The sequence below is a fragment of the Cheilinus undulatus genome, linkage group 17 (genome assembly GCF_018320785.1).
Source record: "Cheilinus undulatus linkage group 17, ASM1832078v1, whole genome shotgun sequence".
In the NCBI taxonomy this organism is placed as follows: Eukaryota; Metazoa; Chordata; class Actinopteri; order Labriformes; family Labridae; genus Cheilinus; species Cheilinus undulatus.
Window position 1 is genome coordinate 39,931,989 of NC_054881.1, and position 26,060 is coordinate 39,958,048.

A 26,060-nucleotide genomic window follows, 5' to 3' on the forward strand; every position below is an offset into this window, starting at 1 on the left:
AGTAAACGGATAAAGGATGTTTGCACCAGAAAAGGTCTTGCTCAGAGTTTGGTGACTTGGTTGACTACATTTGGCTGATGTTTCCAAACAGGCTTGAATGATAAAGTCATTTGTAAAAACGTGAGGTATTCTTAGCTCGTCTGAATGTCTGCAACAGAAGAAACAATTTTCACATATTTGCATAATTCCTTTAAAAACAAGTTATAGTATAGCACAGAGTCCTGGTACAGTACATGTTTGATTATCATAGAGGAAAAAAAAAAACAACAAAATAACAAAAATTAAAAAAATAAAAGATAATTAACATTGCAATAAATTTGTTCTCTGGAGCCCCAAATTTACACATAAAAAATCTATAAACTCCAAGACCAGTTGGGCAAACTGATATATAAAGATGTCAGACAGAGTAGTATTGTATCAACCAACAGAAGTTTGCTCAGTCGGCAACCACGTTAACAACATTAAATAACATTAAATAAGCAAAAGGGGATCCACTGTATACAGCAAGGTTTGCACAATTATACACACTTGTGTCCAGCTACAACAACGAAACTTTTATTTCAGCAAAACTATCTTCACTAGTTGTGTTTCTAACAAATATTACATACAGCTGTGGGGGCTTTGTACAGAGATAAAGATGAGGAAATACTATAAACCCTGTGATTTATACTGGATACAAAAAGGGGGAACCTGCTTTCAGTTTTAAATTTAAAATATTTTAATAGTAAGAAACCGAATTTTTAGACGCAGCATCTAACATTTCCTGTTACAATAGTGGCTGTGGTTTTAATGGGATAATAGCACTGTAGTGCATAGTAGAAACTACGTCAATATATTATATTTTCTTCTTAACTTCATCTAAGATAGCATGCACTAAAGACATCAAAAAATTTCAGCAAAGTGGTGTAATTACAGCACTATGGTTAGCACCTTTGATAATTCACTTAGCACCGTGAATAAGGGAGAGGATGAGACAGAAGATTAGGGGGTTTCATTTGGATTCCTGGACCCTTTCCTCTCTCCTGTGGCTCAGTTCTCCTCTAAGGGATGCCTGGACCGCTAATTGTACTGCTACTAAAAGTGGGCTAGAAAAAGAGACTCCAGGTCCTATGTAGCACTGAGTAAATATACCTCTCCTGTCTGTTTAGATGAACCAGGAAGCAAGGAGATATGCCTGATTATGTTCTCCACACTTGTAGAGAAAAGAATAAAGACTACTGAGAACTGAAGCTCCTTCACTGCTGATATTCTTCCTAATTATCAGTGGCATCCAGGCAATAATGTACAAGAAGTATAGCAATAAGGATAGGATGTTTTGAGTCTTTATGGTGTGCATCGCTGTTGTTTCAGATGAGGCTGTTTTTCCCATACAAAGGTAAACTGAATGCCACAATTCCCCATTTAGAGCACCAGATATTTTTATTCTTTTGAGCCTGCCTCTGGATTAATCTTCCCTGGCAAGATCCTAAAGAGATGAGCACCAAAAACAGGGAAATAAAATCTAACCCCACTGAAAAATCCTTCCATATAAGTTTAAAATATCAAATTATCTTCTCATTTTCTATTGCACTTGAAGATTATTTCTTTACATAAGATATACATGTATAAAAGTTAATAATATTAATAAGTATACATATATATGTACATTTAACTGATCCCAATTATTTTATTTCTTATTAAATTGAATTCCTGGTATTTCCATTAAAATAGTACACACAGACTGTATACAGTTAGAAAAATAAGTTACTATAAAGTCCGATGATTGGCCTCCCTTCACTTAGAAATGTTCCAGAGAGATTTGATGGCCAAGAGCCTTTTTTTGTTTTCTCCAAGCGAGCACATGTGATCCTTCTCGAAGAGCTTGAAGAAGCGTTTGCCATCGGAGGAGCTTTTAGTGCAAGAACTCCCCCTGCTCCTCCAGAGCTCTTTTTTCCCCTCCTCCCTCCAGCTCCCCCGTGCGTCCTCCTTCTGTGTCTGCAGTCCAATGGGAGTTTGGCAGAGTGAAGCAGGATCTGTTTGGAGGGAGGCTTGGACTCGCTTGTTTTGCCACGGATTGGAGGAAGCTGCTCCGATCCCCACGCCTGCACGAGGGCGTCACCTGTGAAGGCGATGATCCGCCTTTCCTCAATGATCATGTGAGTTACACCACAGCCCTCACAGGAAGCATACAGGACCTACTTCTAGGTGGTAGTGTGAGCCTGGAGTAGTGTTGGGGAGGTTGAAGATGTCCACCACAGGCAGCAGGGTGGGGTCCAGGGAATGGAACACAAAATGGGTCTGGTGCCAGCGGCCGTCTTTTACCTGAAACCAAAGTAGAAGAAAAGATTAAAATGGGCTGGCAAAAACAGTGTACTTCTCCCATATTTGTTTATTTCTACACTGGCTCCCTGTAAAAGAAGAACACAGTTGAAATCCCTCTGCCTGATTTTTAAGAATTGTCATTTAAAACAATATATTGTCATTTTTAAAAAGAAATTACAACATGCTGAAATTACAAAAAGGGCCAGTCCTGTACAGCATGGTCCACCATCCACTATGTGTAACATTAAATTTTATATCAAATTAAAATGATCATATTTCCAGTTTTACTTGGCCTATTGACATCAAACAAAAACTGAAAGAAAGCTTCAAGATCATGCTATCCACATGAAGTGATTGTAAATCAAAATGCAGCTTTGTTTTCATGCTGTCATGTGACAAAAGCAGCACACAATCAAACCACGGCAGCATGATCGAGGACCCCTGAGAGCTACGGAAAGTCTCATGATTCCAAATTGTTTTAGGGCATTTTGCCTTTATTTGATAGGACAACTGGAGAAAAATGGAGTACATGAGAAGACAGAGAGCTTAGACATGCACCAAACATACGCTGAGACCGAGAACTGATCTTGTGACTAGCGTGCTGAGGACAATAGCCTCTCCTTATGGGCACCAGCTCCACCATTTGAGTTACACCGGCATCCTCATGAGATAACTTTTGTTGTGATTTGGCTCTTTATAGACAGAAATGACTTTGATTGCTTGTTTGTTGAATAAAAAATGCAGAAAAATAGGCTGGAAAGTCTGAAAATGTGGATTTATGTCAGCTACAGAGAGCAAAGAGATTATGTTGGTCTTACCCAGCAGGAGTCCTCTATGACTTCTGGCTCAAGCTCTGCTCCTGCCTCGAACACCTCCCCACTCCAGGCCTTGAATTTCACAGACTGGGGACCTGGCTGATCCTCAGCTGACCTCCACACTGAGAAGTCCAGGCAGTGGATGATGACGTGCTGCACAGCCTCGGAGCTCAGCAGGTGCAGGAAGTTCATCTGGACACGGCCGACATTGACTGTTGGCTGCTCAGACATGCAGTACGGGATCAGTTAGACTGTCTCAGGTGTGTCACTATTACCATCTTAGACATAAATGATGTCAGCGTGTTACTAATGTGCTCTAAATACCTTAGATGTCGTTATTGGTTTAAGGCAGGTCTGGCCACCTCCAGTAAAGTTACAGGAGACTTCTATCTTATCTGATGAGCAGCCCAGGTTTGGGTCAATCCAGTAAGTGCCTAAACAAACAAACACAGATGCAATGATTAGTCTTTCCAAAAACAGCATTTCTCTACATCTATGTCCTAAAAACAACACGGACCATCATTTAACTTCTGTTCACAGCTGTGCAGGTCCCTGCAGATGCGGGCGGGGTTGTCCCGAGTGCCCAGTGGGTTCTTCAGGCTCTGGATCAGGTTACTGAGGTAGTGGAGGGTCTTAAAGATCTCTGCGCCCTGGTCCAGCATCGGCAGGTCCATCACTGGCTTATTCTGGAGGACAGAGAAGAAGATGAGCCTCAAATAAATTAAAGGCAGAACATGCAGAGAGTTGTTTACGTTTTAGACCACTGACCTCAGTCCTGAGTGGGGTGTGTGAGTCCAAGAACAAAACACCGTCTTCTTTCTGCAACAAAACAAATCTTATAATATCCTATCTAATCAGAGCTGCAGAGTCTTTCTTGCATTTTATTTTAACTGCAATAGTTTTCTTTTTTTTTTTAACTGATGCATGAGAAAAATTAACATGACTTACAAATGACAGAGGAACAGCTGGGGGGCCCTAGGAGGGAGAACACATATTTAGACAACAGAACATCCGTTTAAATTCTGAAACAACATTTGTTTGAATGACAAAAGGTCAATGAAGCATCTATAAACAACTTACTGGAAGTCCTGGGGGTCCACGAGGCCCAGGAGATCCCTAATAAAATAACAAACATGCTTGATGAGTTCATATGTTGTCAATCAGGTGTTCAGGATCAAATAAAAATGACCTTTGACTTCAGAAACTACAGAAAACTATGCAAACATACCCTTGGGCCTTGCATTCCCTGTGTAGACAGACAAAAGACAGATTTAGTTGATTGTAAACATAAGATAAACATTAGTAGAAGAATTGATGACAGAGTCCATAACACTTACCATCTCTCCACGTGTTCCCTTTTCCCCTCTAGGACCCTGTAAAAAGTCAGTTAGAGTCAAACCTCTGCAAAATAGCAGCACAGAGAAATCAAACTTGTTTTAATGAGAGGAAACATACTGCGCTGCCACTGGGGCCAATGATTCCAATAGGGCCAGCGACTCCTCCTCTGCCCTAATGAAGAGAAAATGGTAAGAATAAGAGACAATAATAAGAGGCTTAATGGATTTTATCAGTGTTTCCTAGTTCAGGTGTCTGCTTACCATTGCTCCCTGTGGCCCCTTTGGTCCCCGTATGCCCTTTGGCCCAAAGTCTCCCGTTGGCCCCTGCAGGAAACATCAGAGAAAAATATTTACAGTTAGAACAACGACAATAGTGATACTTTCTTTGTGGCACTTTTTAACACGGTGCTTCCAGTTACCATGGACAAAAATGATACAAAAACATTAAAAATAAATGGTGGTTGGGTAGATGGATGGATGGATGGATGGATGGATGGATGGATGGATAGATGGATGAACGGATGGATGGATAGGTTGGTGGGTGAAGAATGGATGAATAGTTGGATGGATGGATGGATGGGTGGTTGGATGGGTGGTTGGATGGATGGATGGATGGATGGATGGATGGATGGATGGATGGATGGATGGATGGATGGATGGGTTGGTGGATAGGTTGGTGATGGAGTTATGGATGGATGGCCAGACGAACAAACAAATGGATGGAAGGCGGGACATACAGATGGATAGGAGGCTGGATGAATGGATGAATGAGGATTTTCACAAAGTTTTAACATTTTTTGTCTCAGAGCCTGTGTACTGACTGCAGTGAGAAGATAACTTTTTTTCAAATATGGCAATAATATTTTAATGTTGAAAACTTGGTTCCACAAACATTTCAGGTGCGCTATAATTTTTTAAAGACGTGAACCTCTACTGTGAAAAAGTATCAAGAGTTTGTTTTAAGGGTTGTTCTTTTTTTGTAAATGGGGTCTGGTATCTTAGTAGTCTATTATTTGAGAGATTAAATAATGTTTTGCATTTTAAATCTGTATAAGCTATCATCAATTTCTCATGTATATCATTAGTCTGCTAGCCATTGCTCTCTGTGGTTTTGTGTACAGTCCAGCAGTCGTTTTTACAAAACTCTCTTGGTCAATGAGTTGCACTGGGTGATGAATATCTAAGGAAATTCTTACAATCATGACACTTTCTAAGAATATCCACTGCCTTGTCCTTCCAAACTAAAGGCAAAAAGCCCCAAAATAAATCTTTATAAATTATAAAATTAGACACAACTATTCCTACCATTATCTCTGTGGCTGTATGCCAGAAATATAAATACGCCAGGAAACAGGAAGTTATCATCAGTGTGAAAACCACTGCTTTGCCAAGGCCAGGTGTACTAACATCCAGACTCCATTGGACTCTAAACCAAACTATATTTGTAGAAGTTTACTATTTAGTCAGATCCTCTTCCTGGGATAACGGCTCACTTTAATTACAACGATAGGAGAGATAAAACACAGCTGCTCATCCACAGGGAGCTTATTCTAACAGAGCCAGCCAGCCTGATTTCAGTGTTCAGTCGTCCCTCTGCCACTGATCAGTTGATTTTGTGTCTGTAGATCTGTTTACCCATTTATCACTATCACAGCTGAGCTCAACTCTTTCAAGGTGGAGATTTAGGATCAAACCACAGGCTGGCTTTTAATGACAGTGTGGCTGGTTGGGTCTTTATGGATGTTGTGAACATACCCTTGGTCCAAAAACTCCCAGAATTCCTGGAAATCCTTGCTCCCCTGGATCACCCTAAACAATAAAGACAGCATGATCAAAAACAGATATGTTAGGGGATGTATAATATGTCATTGTCTCATATAAATCAAAGTTTTTGAGTCATTGGATGACTGAGTGTGTGTTTTTGTAGCTGAAACTCACAGGCTGTCCTTTAGGCCCTTTGTCTCCCTGTGGCCCCGGCAGTCCCATCCCACCTCTGAAGCCTCTTTTCCCTGGAGGTCCGGTTTGGCCTCGAAGACCCTGCTCACCCTGGAAGGATGAAAGAATCACCAAATGACTGAGTACAGATCACCCATAGGAAGTTAAACTGTTACTTCGTTTAGCATACGAAGATTAAAACTCCAATACAAACATACCAATTTGCAAAGTATATTTAACATAATATGCTAAAACTACATGGTACGTTTCTCTTTTACCTTTGGTCCAAAGCCCCCTTGATCTCCTGGGAGTCCTGGGACACCAGTTTTACCTCGTAGGCCAGCTTTGCCAGGTGGGCCAAACTCCCCATCATCACCATGTTCTCCCTGGACACATTAGGGGAGCAAAATTAACCAAGCAAAAATAAACTCTATGTCAAGAGGTGCTTAAATGATGAAAGTAGATTACCCATCAGCCTAAACATCAAAAAGTCCAGGCTAAGAACTGTATATTCTAAGCACTACTGAAGCTTTGTTTAAGTAATAGCTTAGGCCAAAATGTTGGTGCTTACAACAACAGAATTTTAAAAGACACTTTTGGCTTTAAAGCTGATGAAATTGTGATTTTAAGAAGATAAACCCTTTGCAAAAACACTAAACTTAGTTCAGGTGTCTCCCATTTCTCTCAGTTGTCGCTGAAATGTTTCTACACCTTGATTGGAGTCTATCTCACACACACCTCCTGTAGAACGCCTCACAGCTAATAATGCATATCAGAGCAAAAACCAAGCCATGAGGTCAAAGGAACTACATGCAGAGACAGGATTGTTGTTAGGCAAAGATCTGGGGAAGGCTACAAAAAATTCTGCTGCACTGAAGATTCTCAAGCGCACAGCAGCCTCCAAGGTTCTCAAATGGAGAAAGTTTGGTACAACCAGAACTCCCCCAAAAGCTGGTTGTCCAGCCAAACTAAGCAATCGGGGGAGAAGGGCCTTAGTAAGAGAGATGAGTAAGAACCTGATGCCCGCTCTGACTGAGCTCCAGAGATCCTGTGTGGAGATGGGACAAAGTTCCTGGAGGACAACAATCACTGCAGCCCTGCGTTGATCTAGGCTCATGAGAGAGAAGCCTCTCCTCAATAAAAATGATGGTTGTTCTCCTGGAACTTTGTCCCATCTCCACACAGGATCTGTGTTGAGATAGAACTGCTGCTAAATAGGCTAAAAAGGTCAATATATAAGAGGTGCCTTTGTCTCACCGGCATGCCTTTGCTGCCATCCTTTCCTGGGACTCCATCCTGTCCTGGCACCCCTTCCTGTCCCTCTGGACCCACAACACCTCTGGGACCAGGAGGACCACCCCCACCCTGAGGAGTGGAGAGGATGTATCAGACATCTGCATGTGTTTCGTGCTTAATTTCATCCATCTTAATCCAAGCAATTCAGAACAATCTCTTGAGAGTCAGCTGAGAGTTTTAAATGATCGTCACTTTTAGTGAAAAACTGTCTGAAGCAAGGACGGATTTATAAATGAGCATAGACTTACCTCTGTTCCCCGGGTTCCTTTTTGTCCTGGCTGACCCTTTTTGCCTTTTTGACCCTAAAGAAAAACATTTTTTTTACAGTTAAATAGTATTATCATTGATTAAAACTGTCCCACATCTATTGATTGGTGTATGTTAATCCCCATGAAACTCAGTAACAGTTAATTTGGTACATGAAATCAGCATGGGAGCTTTCATGCAATAAATGCAAATTTCAGTGCATAACTGCTGTGATATTGCAGTACTAGAGTTTTTCTGCTTATGTAATGGTTGACATGTTACTATTTAAGGAAGTGAATTTAGCCAAAAGTACCCTTTTTAAAGTTTATTACCCTGGCACTCTGTTTAGACCACATAAGAAATCAAACATCCTGTATTTTAAGCGCTCAAGAGTGTTTAGACTGAGCCTAATATGATTCAGACCAAAGACAGGACTGTATTTTATTTTCTAGTAATCAAATATGCAGGCAGAGGAAGATTCAACCCACTCTCACACACAACAAAACACATAAAATGTTTATGTTTTCACATCCTTACTTGATCTCCTTTGGCTCCTTTGGGCCCTTGTTGCCCTCGAGGCCCCGGCTGTCCCTGAAATGTGCGGTTACGTTAATGAGAGTGTATAATGGCGACCTGTGTGAGCACGTCTGCAGGTTGTTTACGCAGGCTTAATGAAAGCGCTGTGTATGGAAATCACAGCTTTTTACACTCACAGGTTGTCCGGGAGCTCCAGGCCTGCCTCTTTCTCCGTCCACGCCAACTTGACCCTAAAACAGAATCACAGCATGTAAATATCAATAAAGCAAGCATGCAAAGAAATCTGTTCAAAAGAGTTCGAGTGATGGTACGCACGATATATCCTGGATCTCCTGATTCGCCTCTCTCCCCCCTGTCACCATAAGGACCCTAAAAAACAAGCATTATATGAGTAAAAAGCAAATTATTTGACCTTTTAATACTTAAAGAAGACAATAAACAGGGGGAGAAAAGTAAGTCAGGTGTGACTTACTATGTCACCTGGAGGACCAGGAGGACCCTCTACTTTCCCATCATCTCCATGCTCGCCCTGCAGATGAAAATAAACAACAGAGACTTCAGAGTCTTAACAGACAAGAAAAACATCCCAGAAGTTCTAAATCACTGAGTCTAGCTATCGAAATATTAATGGGATGTTGACTTATGTGTGTGATTTTTTATTACACAATGCTGGGCAATAAAATCACTTAATAAAATCTGCTTTACCAACAGTGACAATGAATGCACAAAGGTGTAAAATCAAGGTGGATCAGTAGAATGCCGAAAGAGAGAGAGGTGCATTGTGGGAGACCTTGCTCAAGGCATACTGGCAAAAATTTTGTGTCCAATTCCCAAAAATTCCTGTCCCTTGATGAAAAATGTCCCAGGGTCAAGGAAAGGTGTAAATAAAAGGATATGAAAAACAATCTAAATGATCAGGAAATCCAACTGCACTTATAATAGGGGGATGTTTTTGGGTCAAGTGTGTAAAAACTACACTTAGGATGAGGGTAAGCAGCGACCTAAAAGAGGAAAACCGCCATAATAAATAAGACCTCACTGAGGTTTTCATGGGGTATGAACGGCCTCTTGATTCTAGGCAGTTTCTTCCATAATACCTCTAAGATAATGAGAACATCATTACTAAACTCTCCCCTCAGTCAGAAGTAATTTCTCAAACAGAGACACAAATGAGTCATTGACTGATGTAAAATATCCCTCTGCTTACCCTCCTCTTGTCTTGCCTTTATCCACATCAATCATAGCTTGAACTAAAAGAAAATTATTGTATAATTCGGTGTATACAGGGAGATGCATCACTTAAAATGTAATTGTGGGTCATAATTTCTTCGCTCCTTTGGTCCTTATGCTAAAGCAGAGCATATAGGAAGCAGTGGAGCTCCTTTTCTCATCTTTTAGAGGATTCAAACATCACTTATCATGGCCCATACCTCATTCTTTTGGGTCACTTCACTCAGGTAGGAATTTTCCTTACTCAAAAGAACCAAAGGAACCTACTCCCTATTTTTACTGATCCACCTTCAGGTGCTTTGTTGCTAATTTATTTGGTAATAGATGAACTGGGCTAAGTTGATGATGTACCTTTTCACCTTTTGGTCCTGGCGGCCCCATTGGGCCCTGCGGTCCCTGATGGCCCTGTGAAGACAGACACAAAAGATTATGTGAAATCACAACAGGCTTATTTGACATTTAAAACTCTTGTAGGCAATATATTTTTATTGAAACGTGGGTGAGAATCAATAATTCTGATCACTGCATCACAGTTTTAAAAGGAAATGACTTTTAAAATCTGATTTGTCTTACTGAGTGCCTGCCCACTTTGTAATAAAAGAAAAAAGCGTAATGTTATACTGCCACCTACTGGTCACTCCCATGGTAATACATGCACTTCTTAAGCCTGTTTCAGACTGGACATGCGAGATCTTGACAGCAACACAGCTTGATTTTTAGTCTGTATGCTTGTTAACAGGTCAGGGCTTTCAGACTGCCTGCATGTGTTTTGTTTCTCACAGACCTGATATGCAAGTCTCAGGTGCAGAGGATTTATTTTTTCTTCACACAGAATATGCAAAAAAAAAAAGTATTACTTGATGACTCTGATGAAGCCACAAGCCTAAATACAGCTCTTTTATTGAAGCTTTCTGTTTCCACAGTGGTAGAATATGCCACAGGAAAGATAAACAAACTGTGTGTGCTATTCTGATTTGTGCTTTTCAAAGTCAAAGCCCAGTTTAGCATTTCTTTGGATGCTAAATTGGGCATCTAGATGCAGTTGTGCTGCTTTATTTACTTCTCTAGCTTTACCTGTGTGTGGTAATTAGCTGACTAGGAAAGTAAAGTCATTTTTGTGGTTGTTTGGTTGCAGAAAGGAACAGATTCAGGTACAGTTACCTAAATTGATAAGATTGTGATTGCTTATAGCCCATGTAGTTTCTTTTTGCCACTCTTTGAGGTAATAGCCTGCCTGGTTTTGAGTTTTTATATCATTTAAGCATGCTGAGCACTGAAAACATAGTTTGTGTGTTTGATTGCTTTCACATAACTTGCTCACAAGGAGAGACAAAAGGGGGAGAGATATGTCATGTCTGTGTCCTAAGTGTAATCCAGTGTGTGAAAGCTTTACATTGTGTGTAAAACAGGAGCTAAGAGTGCATTTGGTTGCGTTACATTTCCTTCTAAAGCAAAATGCAAGCTACAGTTTGCTTGTTCGAGACGTCTCTTACTTGATGCCCTCAAAAATCTTCCCCAAGCCATGCCAATGGTAATGCAACCTTTTTAAAGCTTTTTTTCTACTTGGGAATTAAGAAAAACAATCCCATAGCTTTTTTCCCTATTTAACTATGAGATCTGATGTAGCAGTCGTTAACGCTGCAGCACTACCCCACCATGTCAGATTTTTTTTTTAGTTAAAAGGCAAATGCAACGGGGAAAGAACATGTCATTTCCCCATAAGAAAGTACTAGATTTATCATATGTGTACCTTTCAATATGGCACCCTTGATGCAACACACACCACAGCTTAATGTAACTTCACATTTTCTACACCCTGGTAAAATTTTGGGAGGGTATGATGGAATTAAAAATGAATACTAAATTAAAAATGATGCGTTTATAGGAATATTGCTTTATCCACAAGTGGGCGCCAAAACTGACACAAAAAGAAAGCTCCTCACTTTAATGTCCTTTCATATGTAGATACTTTGTTATACTAGTCTTACCTCATAACCTGCAAGACCAGTATCCCCTTGTTGTCCCATCCGACCAGGAGCTCCCTGAAAGTGACAGTGCCGTTTCTTCAATCAGTGCATTTCAGTCCATTTGACGGCATAGAGTCTGCTTGTAATATTAAAACTAATGATAGATTTGTAAATCATTACCACGTGTCCAATGGTTCCTCTGGACCCCTTCTGCCCAACAAAACCCAATGGTCCGATCTTCCCCATAGAACCAGTCTCCCCGAGGTGACCTATATTACCTTTAGCACCCTGAGCAAACACAAAAATTAAGTTACAGAAAAGCAGATCACGGTGCATTTCTGCAGAAGTGACATCAAGAAGGATCTGATGTTGGTACCTTTGAGCCCACTTTGCCTCTTTCCCCGATTTTTCCAGGTTTTCCTTCTGGACCCTTTAGAGACAATAACGAAACAGTTTTAATGGGGTTCAGGGTTTCTGAAAGGCGAAGTTTTTAAAATATGCAAATATGAATTTGACTGAAAAGATAAAGCTCTTACTCTGACGCCAGTGAGTCCAGGACTTCCAGGCGGGCCCTCCTTTCCCTTTAGCCCAGTTTCACCTTTTTCTCCTTGGTCGCCCTCCTGACCCATGTCGCCTTTTTCACCCTGGGAATAAGTGGATAAAACAAGAGGATATTTAAAATCTGATTGAGGTTACTAGTTTGGCATATGGCTAAAATTTGGAGATGATGTTGAAGATATTTTGTAAAATCATGTCACCTTGGCTCCATCAGGACCAGCAGGACCAGCTTCACCCTCCAGGCCTGGCTCTCCCTGTCATCACACATACAAAGTCTATTAAAAAGACCTGTGACCGAAGCAAAACACTTGATAGTTAAAACAGTATAAAATACAAAACACACCCTGGGTCCTATCAGTCCCTGCTCTCCGATGTTCCCAGCAGCTCCAATGGCTCCCTAAAACACAAACACATAAACATGAGCATCATATCAGTGAAAGTACATCTTATAAATCAACACTAATGCCAGTGTTCAATTTTATTAAACATCTTACCTTCTCTCCTGGCTCCCCTGGTAGTCCTGGTTCCCCCACCTTGCCTGGAGGACCCTGATTTAATGCAAAGCAGATTATGGATGGAAAATTTTAAACAGTTTAATGCCAAAAGTCAAGCGCTGACTACACTTTTGTTTAAGATATGAATAATTTATTAAGAGTTAGCTCCAATAATAACATATTGAGTCGCTGGATCTTCACACTAATCCTTATGCAGATTTAAACCAGATAACAGTGTATATATGAGCGATTGTTCACCTTTTGGCCTATTTCTCCCAAAAGTCCCACCGTCCCTGGAGGCCCAGGTGGTCCCTGCAGAGGACAACACCAACATTTTAATCATCAGATAGACAGCGCATAAATGAGTATCATGTGCATGCAGATTGGCTCTTGACTGACTCATCGTGTCATTAATTATGCTTCTGAATTGTTGATGCTCTGCCATAAATAGCTGCATATTGATTAACTCTTGCTTCCTGGCCAGCTTGTTTGTTCAAACAATCGTAACAGTATGACTGAAGCCCCCTTACATTTGAGTTAATGAGGCGAAAGAAAGAAACAGAAACAGCTCAGGAGTGAATCTTCTAGCAGCTAGTTGCTAGAAAACCCTCTCTCTTTCATTAGTGTGTAACTAAAACAGAATGTCAGTGAACACTACACATAATCATGCAGATATGAAAACATCTCTTATCAAGCACTGATGTGAACGTGTCTCAAGTGACTGTAGTATAAAGACACCCGTGTCTGGAAGGTCCAGTCATTGGTTCATCAGTATTCATGGCTACCATTACACCAAAAAAACACTCCAAGCAACTCTATTACGACTCTGAAGGAGTTCAAGCTTCAGCAGCTGAGATGGGAGAGACTCTGCAGACAACAACTGTTGGCCGGGTTCTTCACCAGTCAAAGCTTTATGGGAGAGTGGCAAAGAGAAAGCTACTGTTGAAGAAAACACAGATTCAATCTCAACTAGAGTTCATCAAAAGCGTGTGGGAGACTCCATGGTCAAGTGGAAGAAAGTTCTCTGGTCTGATGAGACCAAAATGGTTCCGTTTGGCCATCAGAAAGGATGCCATGTTTGGCAGACACTGTGAAGCATGGTGGTGGCAGCATCATGCTGTGGGGATGCTTTCCTGGCAGCTGGCCCATGAAAGCTTGTAGAAGTAGAGGGTAAAGTCATTGTGGAAAAATATAGGAAAATCCTGGAGGACAGTCTTATTCAGAGTTGTTTTGGGTCAAAAAAGCCAAATTATATTCAAATGATCAGAAAATCAGATTAAATGCATTGAAACAGACATATTTCTATATCTGCTTTCAACTACAACCTTAAATAAAACCACATGAAGGACTACAAGCCTTTTACAGCAAAGGTTTTATCCATTAGGGCAATAATTGCATTTATTTTCCCTGCAAGTTCAGCAGTTTAGCACCTTTATTAATAAGCTGTTCCTACTTTTAAAAATGACTACTTAAAGCTTCCAGCAGCATGCTCACAGTTCAGTTTTCTGTCACTACAGCACACATGCATGAAGGATGAGACAACTGTCTGGCTGCTGTGGAGGAAACGTTTAATATAGGGGAATATGTTCTCTCAATAAACTCTTAAATGTGTCTCATAAACTTTCTCCTGGCTGTGATATTCTGGACCTGGGCTGAGGGGACCATGGTGCTGTTTGATGCCAAAGACAAGCTCATAAAACTGCTTAGTATAGCTGTGAAAAACTGAGAGGAAAAGTTTGATGAGCTGATTCAGAAACTTCTATTTTCAATAGAGAAAAAAGGAATGAGCAGATAAGTGGAAGAAGATGGATGGATGGATGGATGGATGGAATGAGCAAGTGGAAAAAGAACATAAGGGGTGAAGTGAAGAGAAGATGAGGAAGGTGAGATATCTGAAAGGCTGGAGGAAGAGTTGGAGGGTCATACCGGCTCGCCTGGTATTCCCTTGTCCCCTGGAGGCCCTGAAGGCCCTTGGATACCCTGTAATTAAAGGGTTAAATAAGTGTCGAAAACATGTACAAACTCAACTATGATGTCAAAGCGAGAATAGATGGAGGTCTTCTGCAGACGGGATGTTAAATAAAGAACATAAGCCTTTATTACACTGAAATATCCAAAAGAAATTGAACGATATCACAGTATCCTAAAGCATCTACATGCAGAAGAGTGATTAATCATATTATCTATAAAACGAGGATGGTGAACTCACAGGAAAACCTTTAGGCCCAGTTTCCCCCGGCTCTCCAATCTTCCCCTACAAGGACACAATGACAGGAAAAAGATTTAAACCAGCATTCATGAACTAGTGATCCCTAATGCTTACTAAATCAGAGTACCTAATTCTGCTAATTATTTCAGGTCTGACTTCTAAAAACCAGAGTGGTTCTACATGACCGAGCTTGTTTCATCTTTGTTCTTATCCTGAACTTCCTCTCTGTCATTTTTAGCTCTCTCACTTTTCAAACAAACCAGTGTACAAGACATGGCTCTCCCTGCTCCTCACTTAAATCAAAGTGAGAGCTGTCTGGAGGGAGGAGCAGAATATATGCTGCATTGTGCAGAACAAAATAATTGCAACATGACATGCATTTATGTAATCATTTTAATGTGATTATCTTGTTTTTATGGTCTTTGGAAGCTAAAATTGTGAATGAAATTGAAACTTGATGAATCAGCCAGCTCTGACGTGAAAAAATAGTGACACTTTGTGGCCAAAATTAGCATAAATTTTAATTATCTATTGTGTAATTCTAAAAAAAAAGTAGCCTTAAACACGAATTCTTTTATCCCAAAAACCATTGTATGAATTATTTATCAGTGTTATACCATGATTTCTGTTAATTTGTGCAAATCGAATTTTAACAGCCTCAGGGCAGACATAGCCTTGAGCCCCTCCTGAGATCTCTGGCACCCCCCTAAGGGTGTCCCGGACCCCAGGTTAGGAAACAAGGATCTAGATCAGTGGTTCTAAATCAGTGATAATCAACTGAAGGCCCAGGGGCCACATCAGGCCCCAACACATCTTCATTCATTTCGTATTTTCAAGTTTGAATCTCACAATCAAATTTATTGTTTGAATTTTATTTCATATTTGGACCTTTTAAATTCACAATTTTGACTTTTTACATCAAAATTCAACTTTTTAAATTCACAGTTGTTAATTTAAAGACATATTTGGACTTTTTCAACTCACTGTTTCAAACTTGAACTAATCTTTTGACCTTTTCAACTCCTAACTTTGATTTTAATCCAACATTTTGACCTTTTAGACTTACAATTCAAAATTTTAACTCATGTTTTTACCTTTTAAACTCATGATTTTAAATTTTATGTAACATTTCCATTCTTTAAAGTCCAAACTTTGACATTCTATGTCATAAATTTGCCCGTTAAAATCATTATTTTGACTTTGAATTCTGTGTTTTGGCCCTTTTGAAATAATAAGTTTGACTTTCATCTCAGATTTTGAGCTGTTAAGCTTGTAATTTTGACTTTTTAAATCTAAAAATCACTTATCATCAGTGCTCTGTGATTGAGTTTGACACCCCTGTACTGAATGCTCAAGTTTGCATTGTCAGCTGTTAGGCCTTTTATAGAGAGGAGTGTGCCTTTCTAAATCATGTCCTATCAATTTAATATACCACAGGTGGACTCCAATCAGGGTGTAGAAAGATCTTAGCAACGATCAATAGAAATCAAAATCTAATCTGAAATTCTAAATGTACATTAAAGAAAATAAAAATAAATATTTTTGACTGTAGCATTAGACTGCAACATTGCTTTGTCATTGTTTTACATCGCTGCAATGTATTTGTTCTTCCTCATGTCATTGTGCTTATCTGTTTTGTTTTTCAGTGTCGTTTAAGTCTATGTGCATCACAAAACTCTCAAACCATAAGAAAAACTAGTTAAAATAAAAATAAGAATTTACACATGCAAATGCATTCCTATTACAACAGGAAATGTTGCATTAAGCTCTCGTGTAAGCCTCTGTAAATTATGCCCACAGTGGAGCAGCAGAATCATCCCTCAGGAAAGTTATCTCCTCCAAAGTAATATGTCGTGTCTGACTGCTGGCCTCCTCACTGCTGGTATCATGCAGGTATGTTAAATCATTCTAATGCCTCCTTCCTCCAGAGGAACTAAAAATTATATGAAAGGAAGTAGCTGAAGAGCGGAACAGTACCCCAGCGCTTTACCTGAGGTCCTGGGAAACCCAATTTTCCTGGAGGACCATCAGAGCCCTGCAGAGAGAGGGCAGGATGAAAGATAGCCATGAATTAGGTCATGTTAAGAGATGTAAGATTCAGCGCAAAATATCCATTTCCCCCCTTTAGAATTGATTATGCATGCCAGAAGGTATCATTTTAACACCATTAAATGCTACTTTTGGATCATAAATCTGTCTTTTACACAGTTTGACTTGGTGAATGATTCCAACAAGAGTAAGAACTACAACACATGCACAGAAAAAGTCAAATATCTTACCGCCTTGCCCTCTAACCCCCTCTCTCCTGTTGGACCGTCAGGCCCGATTGCTCCCTGAAAAACAAGACAGCTGTCACTTCACCAACAGAGGTCAGTGTAACACAGGCAGACAGCCATGACACACTGTACACAAACACCATCGTACAGTGCTCTGATGTTTCTGTGTGCCTGGAGATCATGCATGAAGAAATAAGTGACATAAAAGTGTGTAGATCCTTTTTTGGATTCGTGCATGGAAAGACATTGAGGAAACAGCCGCAGGTGTCACACTCAGTGGCTAAAGTTACATTATCTTGATACTAGGGCACAAAGGGCTCCCATTTAAACATATATACTGTCAGAACAGCATGACTGTTTACATTACATGGATCAAACTGTCAAACATAATCAATCTGCACGGCCTAAAGGCCTCCCACTCCATTAGGCAGTGATAATAAATGGGAGCCAGGCAGTGGACCAATACAAAGCATCTGCTCTGCACCTGCTTCACTTTCTATCCATTCTGTAGAAGATGCTGGCTGATAGATCCCCAGTGGCTCGAACTCTTTGGATCAATTTGAGCCAACAGCGGTTACAAATAATCTTCTCAGGGTCATTAATTGAGGAGAAAAGCAGAGAAAACATGACGCAGCCACACAGGAGTGGTTGATGACTGAACACAGTGGGAGTTTAGCTGCCGCTAGCTGAAGTGCTATAAGCCTATTATACATAGAGCTGGATAAGCAGCGCTCATTAACATTCCTGTCTGGGGTACCTGCTACCCACTGCTTGCGTTTACATAGCCGGATTAGCTGATGTGTAGGGGAAACATTGCACTCCAATCATGCTTGGGGAAAACATGCTCACTCAACTCTTATTATGCTTTAAAGGTGATTAGTTACATTGGTTTGTAGCGTAAGTGTCTGACCCAAAGAGCATGATCTCAAAAAATCAAAAACAACCCTTTAAGCTGGCAACATAAAACAATTATCACCAAATTCTCAGAGCGAGCTGATGGGATTAATATGATCTCAAATATGGAAAACATTAGCGCTGGATTTGTAGGTCAGACGTCATGAGGAGTTGTTTGATACAGAGCACGATTAGTCAGATGGCGATTACTGCTGGCTGACATCCATAAATCTGAGTCAGCACATTCAGAAACTATTGTAGACAAAAACATAAAAAAACACAAAGGGTAAAGTGGCGTTAGCGCACGAGCTAGCTCTGATGCCAGCATGCAGTCTGGTGCGGTTTAGCGTCTCGTCTCTGATTCCATAATATTTCCATGTTAGAAAAGAGATCTGTGCCAATGTTTCTGAAAGTGAGGCCAGATGTTACATCGCTGTCAACGTTAAGACCTCACGCCAAGAGGCCAAGAGCTAGAAGACAAATTGTGTTGAAACCAGCGTAAATGTTGCATAGTCTTATTTGTTGATAAAGTGTTTTGTCCAGAGTTTAAATAATCATATAAATGAAGCAAATCTATAATGTTTTGTTTTTAAGACAACTCTGAGTGGATGAGGTCTTGAAATGATGAATTGAAGATTCATGTGAGCTCCTACGACCTGTTCTTGAAGAGAGTAGCTTGTGTTGGACGTATGAGCGAGTCTCCTGGCCTGCTACACTCAGGTTTCTGAGCTTAAACTACATAAGTCATGAGGCAGCGGCAACAGATTTACTGGCAATGGAAGCTGCTGACATTCGAATTAATTGAAAACACAGTTTGAGACATGAGATGTGTCCAGGCCCATCTCTGATAGAGAAGATCAGTGCTCTCCAGCTGGCTCAGGAGATTTAAGTGGTAAAAGGAAAAGGCATTTTTAAAGAATCATTTGATAAAGATTTGACCTCTGTAATAAAGGACTGAAGGCTAGGAGGCTGAGATAACATTTAAAGGAAATTAAGGCACACATTTTAACCCCTTAAGAATCAGAGGGCACAATGGCAGGCCAGCAATTTTTTTTAAACTATTCAGTTATTTACAAGATATAAATACAACATGTTATACACCATTTGAAACCTCTGATTCTCAAGATTCCTGCCATGTTAAAGAAATCCTGCATGATCAGACAAATTCATTTAATTGAATAGATATCTGTGTCTCTTATATGTATATTAACCAAAAAACTCACTAGATATCTGCATTTATGAATTGAACACAGCTGCTGCGCATGTCCGCTCTGGCACGCACCCTCACTTTTCATACCAGGTTCGAATGTGCATATTTGCAGCATCTTCCTGCGGTCAAAGCCATGTGATTCTTCAGAAGTTTTTACTGCAGTAAACATCCCAACAAGTGACGTAATTCAGTGTATAGTGGAATTATGCTGGGAGCTTTTCAAAATAAAAGCCTGATGGGAGTTTCTACAAAGAAACCTCAATCCTTTTTGGAGTCTCCAGTTTAAAATACCTGGTCTTTTTTTCATAAAACTGGTGTAGAATCTTCATTTTCTGTTCTACTGTTATCAGCTTTGAACCTGAACTAGCTAAGGCTTAATCCTTAAGTCTGGAAGAGTTTTCCACCTAATACCTCCTAGCTACGGTCATCTACAGGCCTCACAAATTCAGACAGGAAAAATGTTTTTTTGTGTTATTACTTAATACCAGTAGCAGCTACAGTGAGTCTGACAGTTTGGGAAGAAACTTCAGAGTGTTACCTTTCTAAAGAGGCCTTGTTTGTGCTTGGACTCTAAATGGTTGAACACAGCATTCAGTTTAGTTTGAGTATTCCTGGATAGGCGTTTTTGACTCATTCTACCTGGAATTCTTATTAAAGTATTTTGTGTGAAGGCATCGTCTCTAGCCATCTGTGTCCATCTCAGAGGTCATTATTATATTACATCCATTATTGACTCTGCTCTTTCTGGAGGTCTCAGTTATAAAGAATTTATCAGCTGTGAGTTTTTCCAGAGGCCACATTTTTATTTCTATAGTCTACAATGTGTCTGTGGCATTCAAACAGCTGAAATGCAGCTGCTATCACTTTGTTTCTGAAAAGTACTCTAGGGCAGTGTTACTCAACCCTGCTCAACCAAAGAGCCAAATTGTTCAGAAATACCTTTGCAAGAGTCATAATCTAAGTGGTGAAAAGTGGCAAAAATGAGTAAAAGTGACAAAAAAAGATTACAGGTCACAAAAGGGGTCAAAAAGCAGTAAAAATATCGCAAAGAAACAAGTGAAAAGTGACCGAAACAGGCAAAAAGGTGGGAAAAACAGGCAACAAGTAGCAAAGAGTGGCATAAATAAGGGGATAATTGGTATTTATTGGCAAAAGGCATCTTAAATGGGTGATAAGTGGCAAAAAATGGAAAAAGTGGCAAAAAGAAATGGCAAAATTAGGCTTAAAGCAGTAAAAATTGATTAAAGGTAGGGGAATAATAAATCAAATTAAGACATAAAAGATCCAAAAATCTTCACAAAAGAGCCACATGAGGCTGTAGAGCCACACGTTGAGTATCAGTGCTGTAGAGTTTAACAGAACTTCTCTGTTACAGAGACCGCTAAGCTGCAAGTCAACAAATCTCAAGTTAAAGCTCAAAAACACATTCTGACATGTTTTTCACTTCACAAACACCTGCCTGCTGAATACCTACTGACTTAAGCATATCCACCTGCTGACTGTGATGTCGATGTGATTCCAGGGAAAGGGCACACGAGACAATTTTGAGCTTTAATGCCAGATTACTCAGTGTTTCCCACAGAATGACATTATATTTAGGTCAGAGGGTTGCAGACAGATCATCCCACTCTGACTAATTTGTAGGTTTATTCTTTGTGTCCTTCTGCTTTTATTGACCAGCAGTATGTAGTATAAAGATGCTGATATTCCATGGATGTGAACATCTGTGAGGGCTTTTTGTCGATAAGGTAGTGTATTGCAATAAGCATGCTGGAGTGCAGGAGTACAGTACACTTTCAGCAGCATGCAGCTGCAGAAAAATGTAGAACAATGGTAAAATTCGTCTAATTTTAAACTGTAGACATCACCTTTCAAAGAGTGCTTTTACTGGAAAGAAAAAGGAGTTGATGTCTCTCTCTTACGCATGAATGGTGATTATGACCTTGCAAAGCAGATGGATATGCCCATTTCCGTGTTTCTCACTGGCAAATCCATCTTGCAAAGCTCCCATCTAAACTGTTTGGGCCCAGTTAGAAAGTGACAGGACCAATCAGCAACGAGGGGCAGTACTTTCAGGCGCAGTTGAGTTGTGATGTAAGCAAGCAGCGACAAGAGGTCGGTTTGAATTAAGGCGGAAGAGATTAGCATGGATGCTGCTAAAGCGCCAGTTTTATCAGAACTTGATGACATTTCTTCATTAAAAGAAAAATAAAGAACAGCTGTGAGTTGTTTTCTTTTCAAAAACGACATAAGTCGTGTACTGACATGTCTATAGTCGCCATGGTTCGCATTATGCGGCTCTCTATGGAGTTTACTCCTCAGTAGCAGCTACATCACATGTTTGTTGATCTGACTGGCCCACAAAGACGTGACAGACAGAACGTTCATCCAATTGCCCTCAGAGTTTTCTTCAAAGGCTCTGTTCTTTCCCGAACACTGCCTATGGAAGGTTTACCAGATGGATGTGTGAACCAAATCCATCTGGCGTGTCAGGTTATGGTGATTATGTATGAATAAAAAAAAGAGAAATAAAAACTGTTGTCAAATATTTTTGGGTGACTCCAAATATACCTGGGTGGCACACCTAAGCATCATCTATGTGTGGAATTATTGATAGTTTATAATCTGCAAATTCACAGTAATTCCTGGTTGAATTTAAAGCATTTTGAAGGCACCCCTGACAATGCTAAAAGGCACTCAAAGTCTTATCTAGGGCTTAAGAAAAAAATATTTCTGAGAATTTTTTAGACCAACTGATGTTTTGTCTTATAACAGGGTGCATACAGAAAATCTGACATTTAATTTAATACTTTTTTCGACCTTTAAAGCCCGTCTCAATACATTTTAAGAACCTATTGCAGCTTCAGTCCAAACCATTTACATTGGTTACACAGTTATGGGCATGTTTTGTGCAGACAAATATGTGACAACACTGGCAAGAAAATGCAGAAAGTATTTGCTGTTTTAGTATGTAAATAAAGCTTTCTTTTAGATGCTAGCAGAGCAAATATTACCAGACTCTGAGCTAGTATTACTCTAGCCAAAAACTTCACTACAGAGCTGCTTTTAATTTGCAAAATCCGGTAAAATGTTTAATGCTAATCATCAGCCTCAGCTTCAGCACTTGTACCTTTAAACACTTCTCAGAAAAATAATGCACTGACCTTTATTTCCATGCACACCTTAATCAATAAAATAGTTTACTTGCTAGATAGGGACAAAGCAGAGCTTTAAGGATGCATTGATAGCTGATGTCAGGTCTGGTGGAGCTCTATCAGAATCTCAGCTGAGCTTAAAAAGCAGGAAAAAAGACTACAACCTCTTTTGTACATAAAAATTGAAAGCAGTGACAAGATTTAAGAATTTTTAAAAGCCTTCCTTTTTGCTAACTTGATTTATAAACCTTTAAAACTTTTTATAACCCTGCAGACACCCTATATAAATTTTAAAAAAAAGTAAATAACAGGTTAATCGACTATGAATGTAAACGTTTAACTACTAGCTCTAGAGTTAGGTGTTTTGCTAGTTATTAAAAAGACTTCAAAAAATAATAAAACTAACTTGTATTTTCGTGGCTCATTCTAGAAAGGTGAAGGTCAAAAAGCTGTTAGTTGTTTCTTGTGATCTGCTTCTTGCATGTTTTTAAACCTGCCACTAATCCAGAAGTCAGAAAATAACTGATATAAGCCCCTGTAATCCCCCCATAAATCACATTTCAACAGTTCACTAAATTTATCTACAAAGCAGCCTCCAGAAAAGCCACAAAAGCCGGGGCACATTTTCCACCACACGTCATGTAGCTGGACTGACGGCAGGTTTCTCCTATAACTTCCAGCCATTGTTCCACTTATATGAAATACAAAAAAGGAGCTGTTTGTTTTATATCACTGGAGCTCTTCCAGCAGTTATAATGAGCAGTGACTTCTGAAAAGGACGAAGCAGACTCATGCTTTGACTCTGAACCAGACACGGTGTTATGCAAGCGGTCGTGTCCATTAAACACACATGACCTCAGCTCAGAGGCAGGACTATATCACTTCATTATGTCCATCAGCTAAAGTTTTCCAGTGGTGTGACACATCGCAGCAAAGTGATGTGTAGCTAAACTCCAGAATAGTTTATGATCTGTTCTTCAGGAAGGGAAGTTTGGCACTCTAATACTCAAACTAAGTGTCAAACAACAGGTGTGAAGCTTCAAACTTACCCGTAAGCCTTTGGGTCCTCTGGTACCGGCAGGCCCAGCCGCTCCAGGAGGGCCCTGATGAACAAAAGAAAAACAGGGGGGTGGGATGGAGAGAGGGGGTAAGGAAAAGTGGAAGGAAAGATAAAACAAAGGTTTACACTGACAGAGCACAGAGCCCCCTGGTTGTTGACCCTGGGGGGCAGCCTGACCTCGAGAACACACTACGGGGTTTGTTGTTAGATCTGTCACTCACACCAATTAAAGGTCCTGCTCTGGAATCCTGTCCCACTGCACCCCTGAGCTCCATATTTATGTTTATTTTGGTGGCTCAGTGGCCCCCACCTTCAAGCAAAGCTCAGCTGAGACCTGGCCATGGCAAGGACATAGTAAGGGGGAAACGGAGGGCAGGGGCAGCTTCTAATTGGTTATAGGTGTTGGGCTTTTGACTGACAGGAGGGTAATGAGGGTTCAGCAGGAAGCTGCCAGCTCTCATAATGATCGGAGAAACATTTGATGTAGATTTAGGCTATAAACACTGCATAATATAGTATCTGTGAATGCAAGGAGACTGCAGTTTTTGGAAGACTTATGTTTAATCATTCTCTTTATTTGACAGGACAGCTAAAGAACAATAGACAGTCAATGTGGGGGAGATAGTGAGTAATGACATCCACGGTAAGGTTGAGGAGTCAACTAAGCAACCAGTGTGATAAGAACTGTAGCGTCTGTATTTGAGGTAATTCAAAAAATGTTACAAAATGAGTTTGGGAAACATAGTTTATCTATGACACAGCCAAACATACTACCACTTTAAGCCAAGCTGAAACCTCCAGAATTGAACAACGAAGCCAATGTAGGAGTTAAAAACTGCAGATCCTCAAGTGTCCACTTGAGGCTTGCTCCAAAAGTCTACAAAGCCCCATTAATACCCAAAGCTATTTTAAACCATTTTGTCTCCTGGACTTTTTTCTTAAAAAGCTTATAAAACATCAACCCTGTGGTGCACAGTTAAGCTCTAAATATCCTTTTTCCAGGACAGCCTGGGCTTTGAGAATATGTGTGCTGCAGTTATATCACTTGAATTTTTAAAACATTATGGGACAATAAAGACAAAAGAAAAAAATAACCTGACAATAAAACTCTAAGATTTGTATGTGTGATATAGGGTAACCAATAATGACTAAGACATTTTTTGCAAGTAAAAAAAAAAATCATTTTGTGATGCATTAACCACTAGCAGCATGAACTATCAAAAAATAGTTTTAAAAAATAAATAAAGAGATGTTCAACGTTTGAGTTACTCGAATGGATTTCATCTTTAAAGACTCCGTGAAGTAATCCAAGTTCCAGGCTTGCTAGAAAAGCTTCTGAAAGGGCTATGAAGGCATGGATAGCCTCAGTAGAATAGAAAAGCTGAAGGTAAAAAGTCACAAAAAATAAGCTGTAATGATTTATGGTTCAAACGTTATTTAACTTTTGTAAGTCTCACAGGGTTAGAGATGCTGTGAGGTTTGGAACCGACTGAAAACAATACTTCTTTATGAGAAACAAAAGCAAACAAGACCAACAGAAACAAAATTAATCATTTCTATTAAGTCATTTGTTTCAAGCCTGAAGCTACTGTTGGGCCCGGGACCACATCAAGCCCCCCACAACTTCCCATCCGACCATCGAAAGATTATTAAATTCAGAAAATTTAAGAGGGACAGAATGCAATATTTTCTAAGGTATATTTTTTGGCTTTTTATGCTTTTATTGATAGAGGAGGACTGTAGTTGGCACGGTACAGGTAAACTTAACAGCCTTATCTTAAATAATCAATTTTCCACGCAATTCTCATTGAGGGTGCTGTTTCCCTTTCTGAGAATTTACACTGAAGATCTGTTTCTACTATGTGGTTTTGGCCAGTCATAACAAATTATGATAGTATCACACTCAGTAATGGACATCGTGAGGGGTCCAGAAATAGGTAGTGAAATGTTTCAATCGCCCCCTTTTGGCTGGCTGCAGTATAGGAGACAGTATCTCAAAAGGCTAAAAGTTCCATTAAAGGACATAATGTTTTTAAAAGAATATGTTAATCAGACCAGAATAATAATGTTATTGTAGTTCATTTCAATGTCCGGCCCCCACAACGTCTGGTAAGAAAATTCTGGCCCTTGTGCAAATGGAGTTGATGACCCCAGCATTAGAGCATGCTGCGGAGCAGACCTTGAAGCTTTAAAGATAGACTTTCTTTCACCACTTATGATTTGGTTCAAAAGCAGTTCCATCAGGACCACTTTGTCAAGAAACGCATGATTTGCTGCCATAAATGTTTCTTTTTCAGCAGTTATTAGTTTTGCACTTATTGCTGATATCTATATTTGGCAGCGTGGCTGTTGAGGGATCCCCCCTTTGCCCTTCCATGGGCCTATGTGGAAAGCATTAAGCAGGAATGGCACACGTTCTGCCGATATGGAAAGCATAAGGCAGGGAGAGACACAGCAAAAAAAAAACAAAACAAAACAGTGCAGAGCAGTCATCAATAACAACAGAATGACACTGATGAAGTCAGAAGCAGAATGAAGGA

At 39.9% G+C, this 26,060-nt stretch overlaps 1 protein-coding gene across 1 annotated transcript in view; it reads right to left on the reverse strand.

Annotated features, from left to right (window-relative positions):
- col27a1a (collagen, type XXVII, alpha 1a) overlaps positions 1–26,060 on the reverse strand; it is a 113,989-nt gene continuing 87,929 nt past the window's right edge. The window contains exons 28-61 of the mRNA XM_041811668.1: positions 23,510–23,563; positions 17,205–17,258; positions 16,916–16,960; positions 14,926–14,970; positions 14,643–14,696; positions 12,975–13,028; positions 12,717–12,770; positions 12,566–12,619; positions 12,423–12,476; positions 12,201–12,308; positions 12,041–12,094; positions 11,845–11,952; positions 11,686–11,739; positions 10,049–10,102; positions 8,940–8,996; positions 8,783–8,836; positions 8,644–8,697; positions 8,468–8,521; positions 7,933–7,986; positions 7,646–7,753; positions 6,667–6,774; positions 6,392–6,499; positions 6,209–6,262; positions 4,715–4,777; positions 4,572–4,625; positions 4,454–4,489; positions 4,345–4,362; positions 4,197–4,232; positions 4,065–4,091; positions 3,885–3,935; positions 3,634–3,802; positions 3,441–3,550; positions 3,120–3,335; positions 1–2,301 (exon numbers count right to left, since the gene is read on the reverse strand). Coding sequence (XP_041667602.1) covers positions 2,155–2,301; positions 3,120–3,335; positions 3,441–3,550; positions 3,634–3,802; positions 3,885–3,935; positions 4,065–4,091; positions 4,197–4,232; positions 4,345–4,362; positions 4,454–4,489; positions 4,572–4,625; positions 4,715–4,777; positions 6,209–6,262; positions 6,392–6,499; positions 6,667–6,774; positions 7,646–7,753; positions 7,933–7,986; positions 8,468–8,521; positions 8,644–8,697; positions 8,783–8,836; positions 8,940–8,996; positions 10,049–10,102; positions 11,686–11,739; positions 11,845–11,952; positions 12,041–12,094; positions 12,201–12,308; positions 12,423–12,476; positions 12,566–12,619; positions 12,717–12,770; positions 12,975–13,028; positions 14,643–14,696; positions 14,926–14,970; positions 16,916–16,960; positions 17,205–17,258; positions 23,510–23,563 — 2,424 coding nt within the window. The 3' untranslated portion in view covers positions 1–2,154. The remainder of the gene's footprint in view (positions 2,302–3,119; positions 3,336–3,440; positions 3,551–3,633; positions 3,803–3,884; positions 3,936–4,064; positions 4,092–4,196; positions 4,233–4,344; positions 4,363–4,453; positions 4,490–4,571; positions 4,626–4,714; positions 4,778–6,208; positions 6,263–6,391; positions 6,500–6,666; positions 6,775–7,645; positions 7,754–7,932; positions 7,987–8,467; positions 8,522–8,643; positions 8,698–8,782; positions 8,837–8,939; positions 8,997–10,048; positions 10,103–11,685; positions 11,740–11,844; positions 11,953–12,040; positions 12,095–12,200; positions 12,309–12,422; positions 12,477–12,565; positions 12,620–12,716; positions 12,771–12,974; positions 13,029–14,642; positions 14,697–14,925; positions 14,971–16,915; positions 16,961–17,204; positions 17,259–23,509; positions 23,564–26,060) is intronic.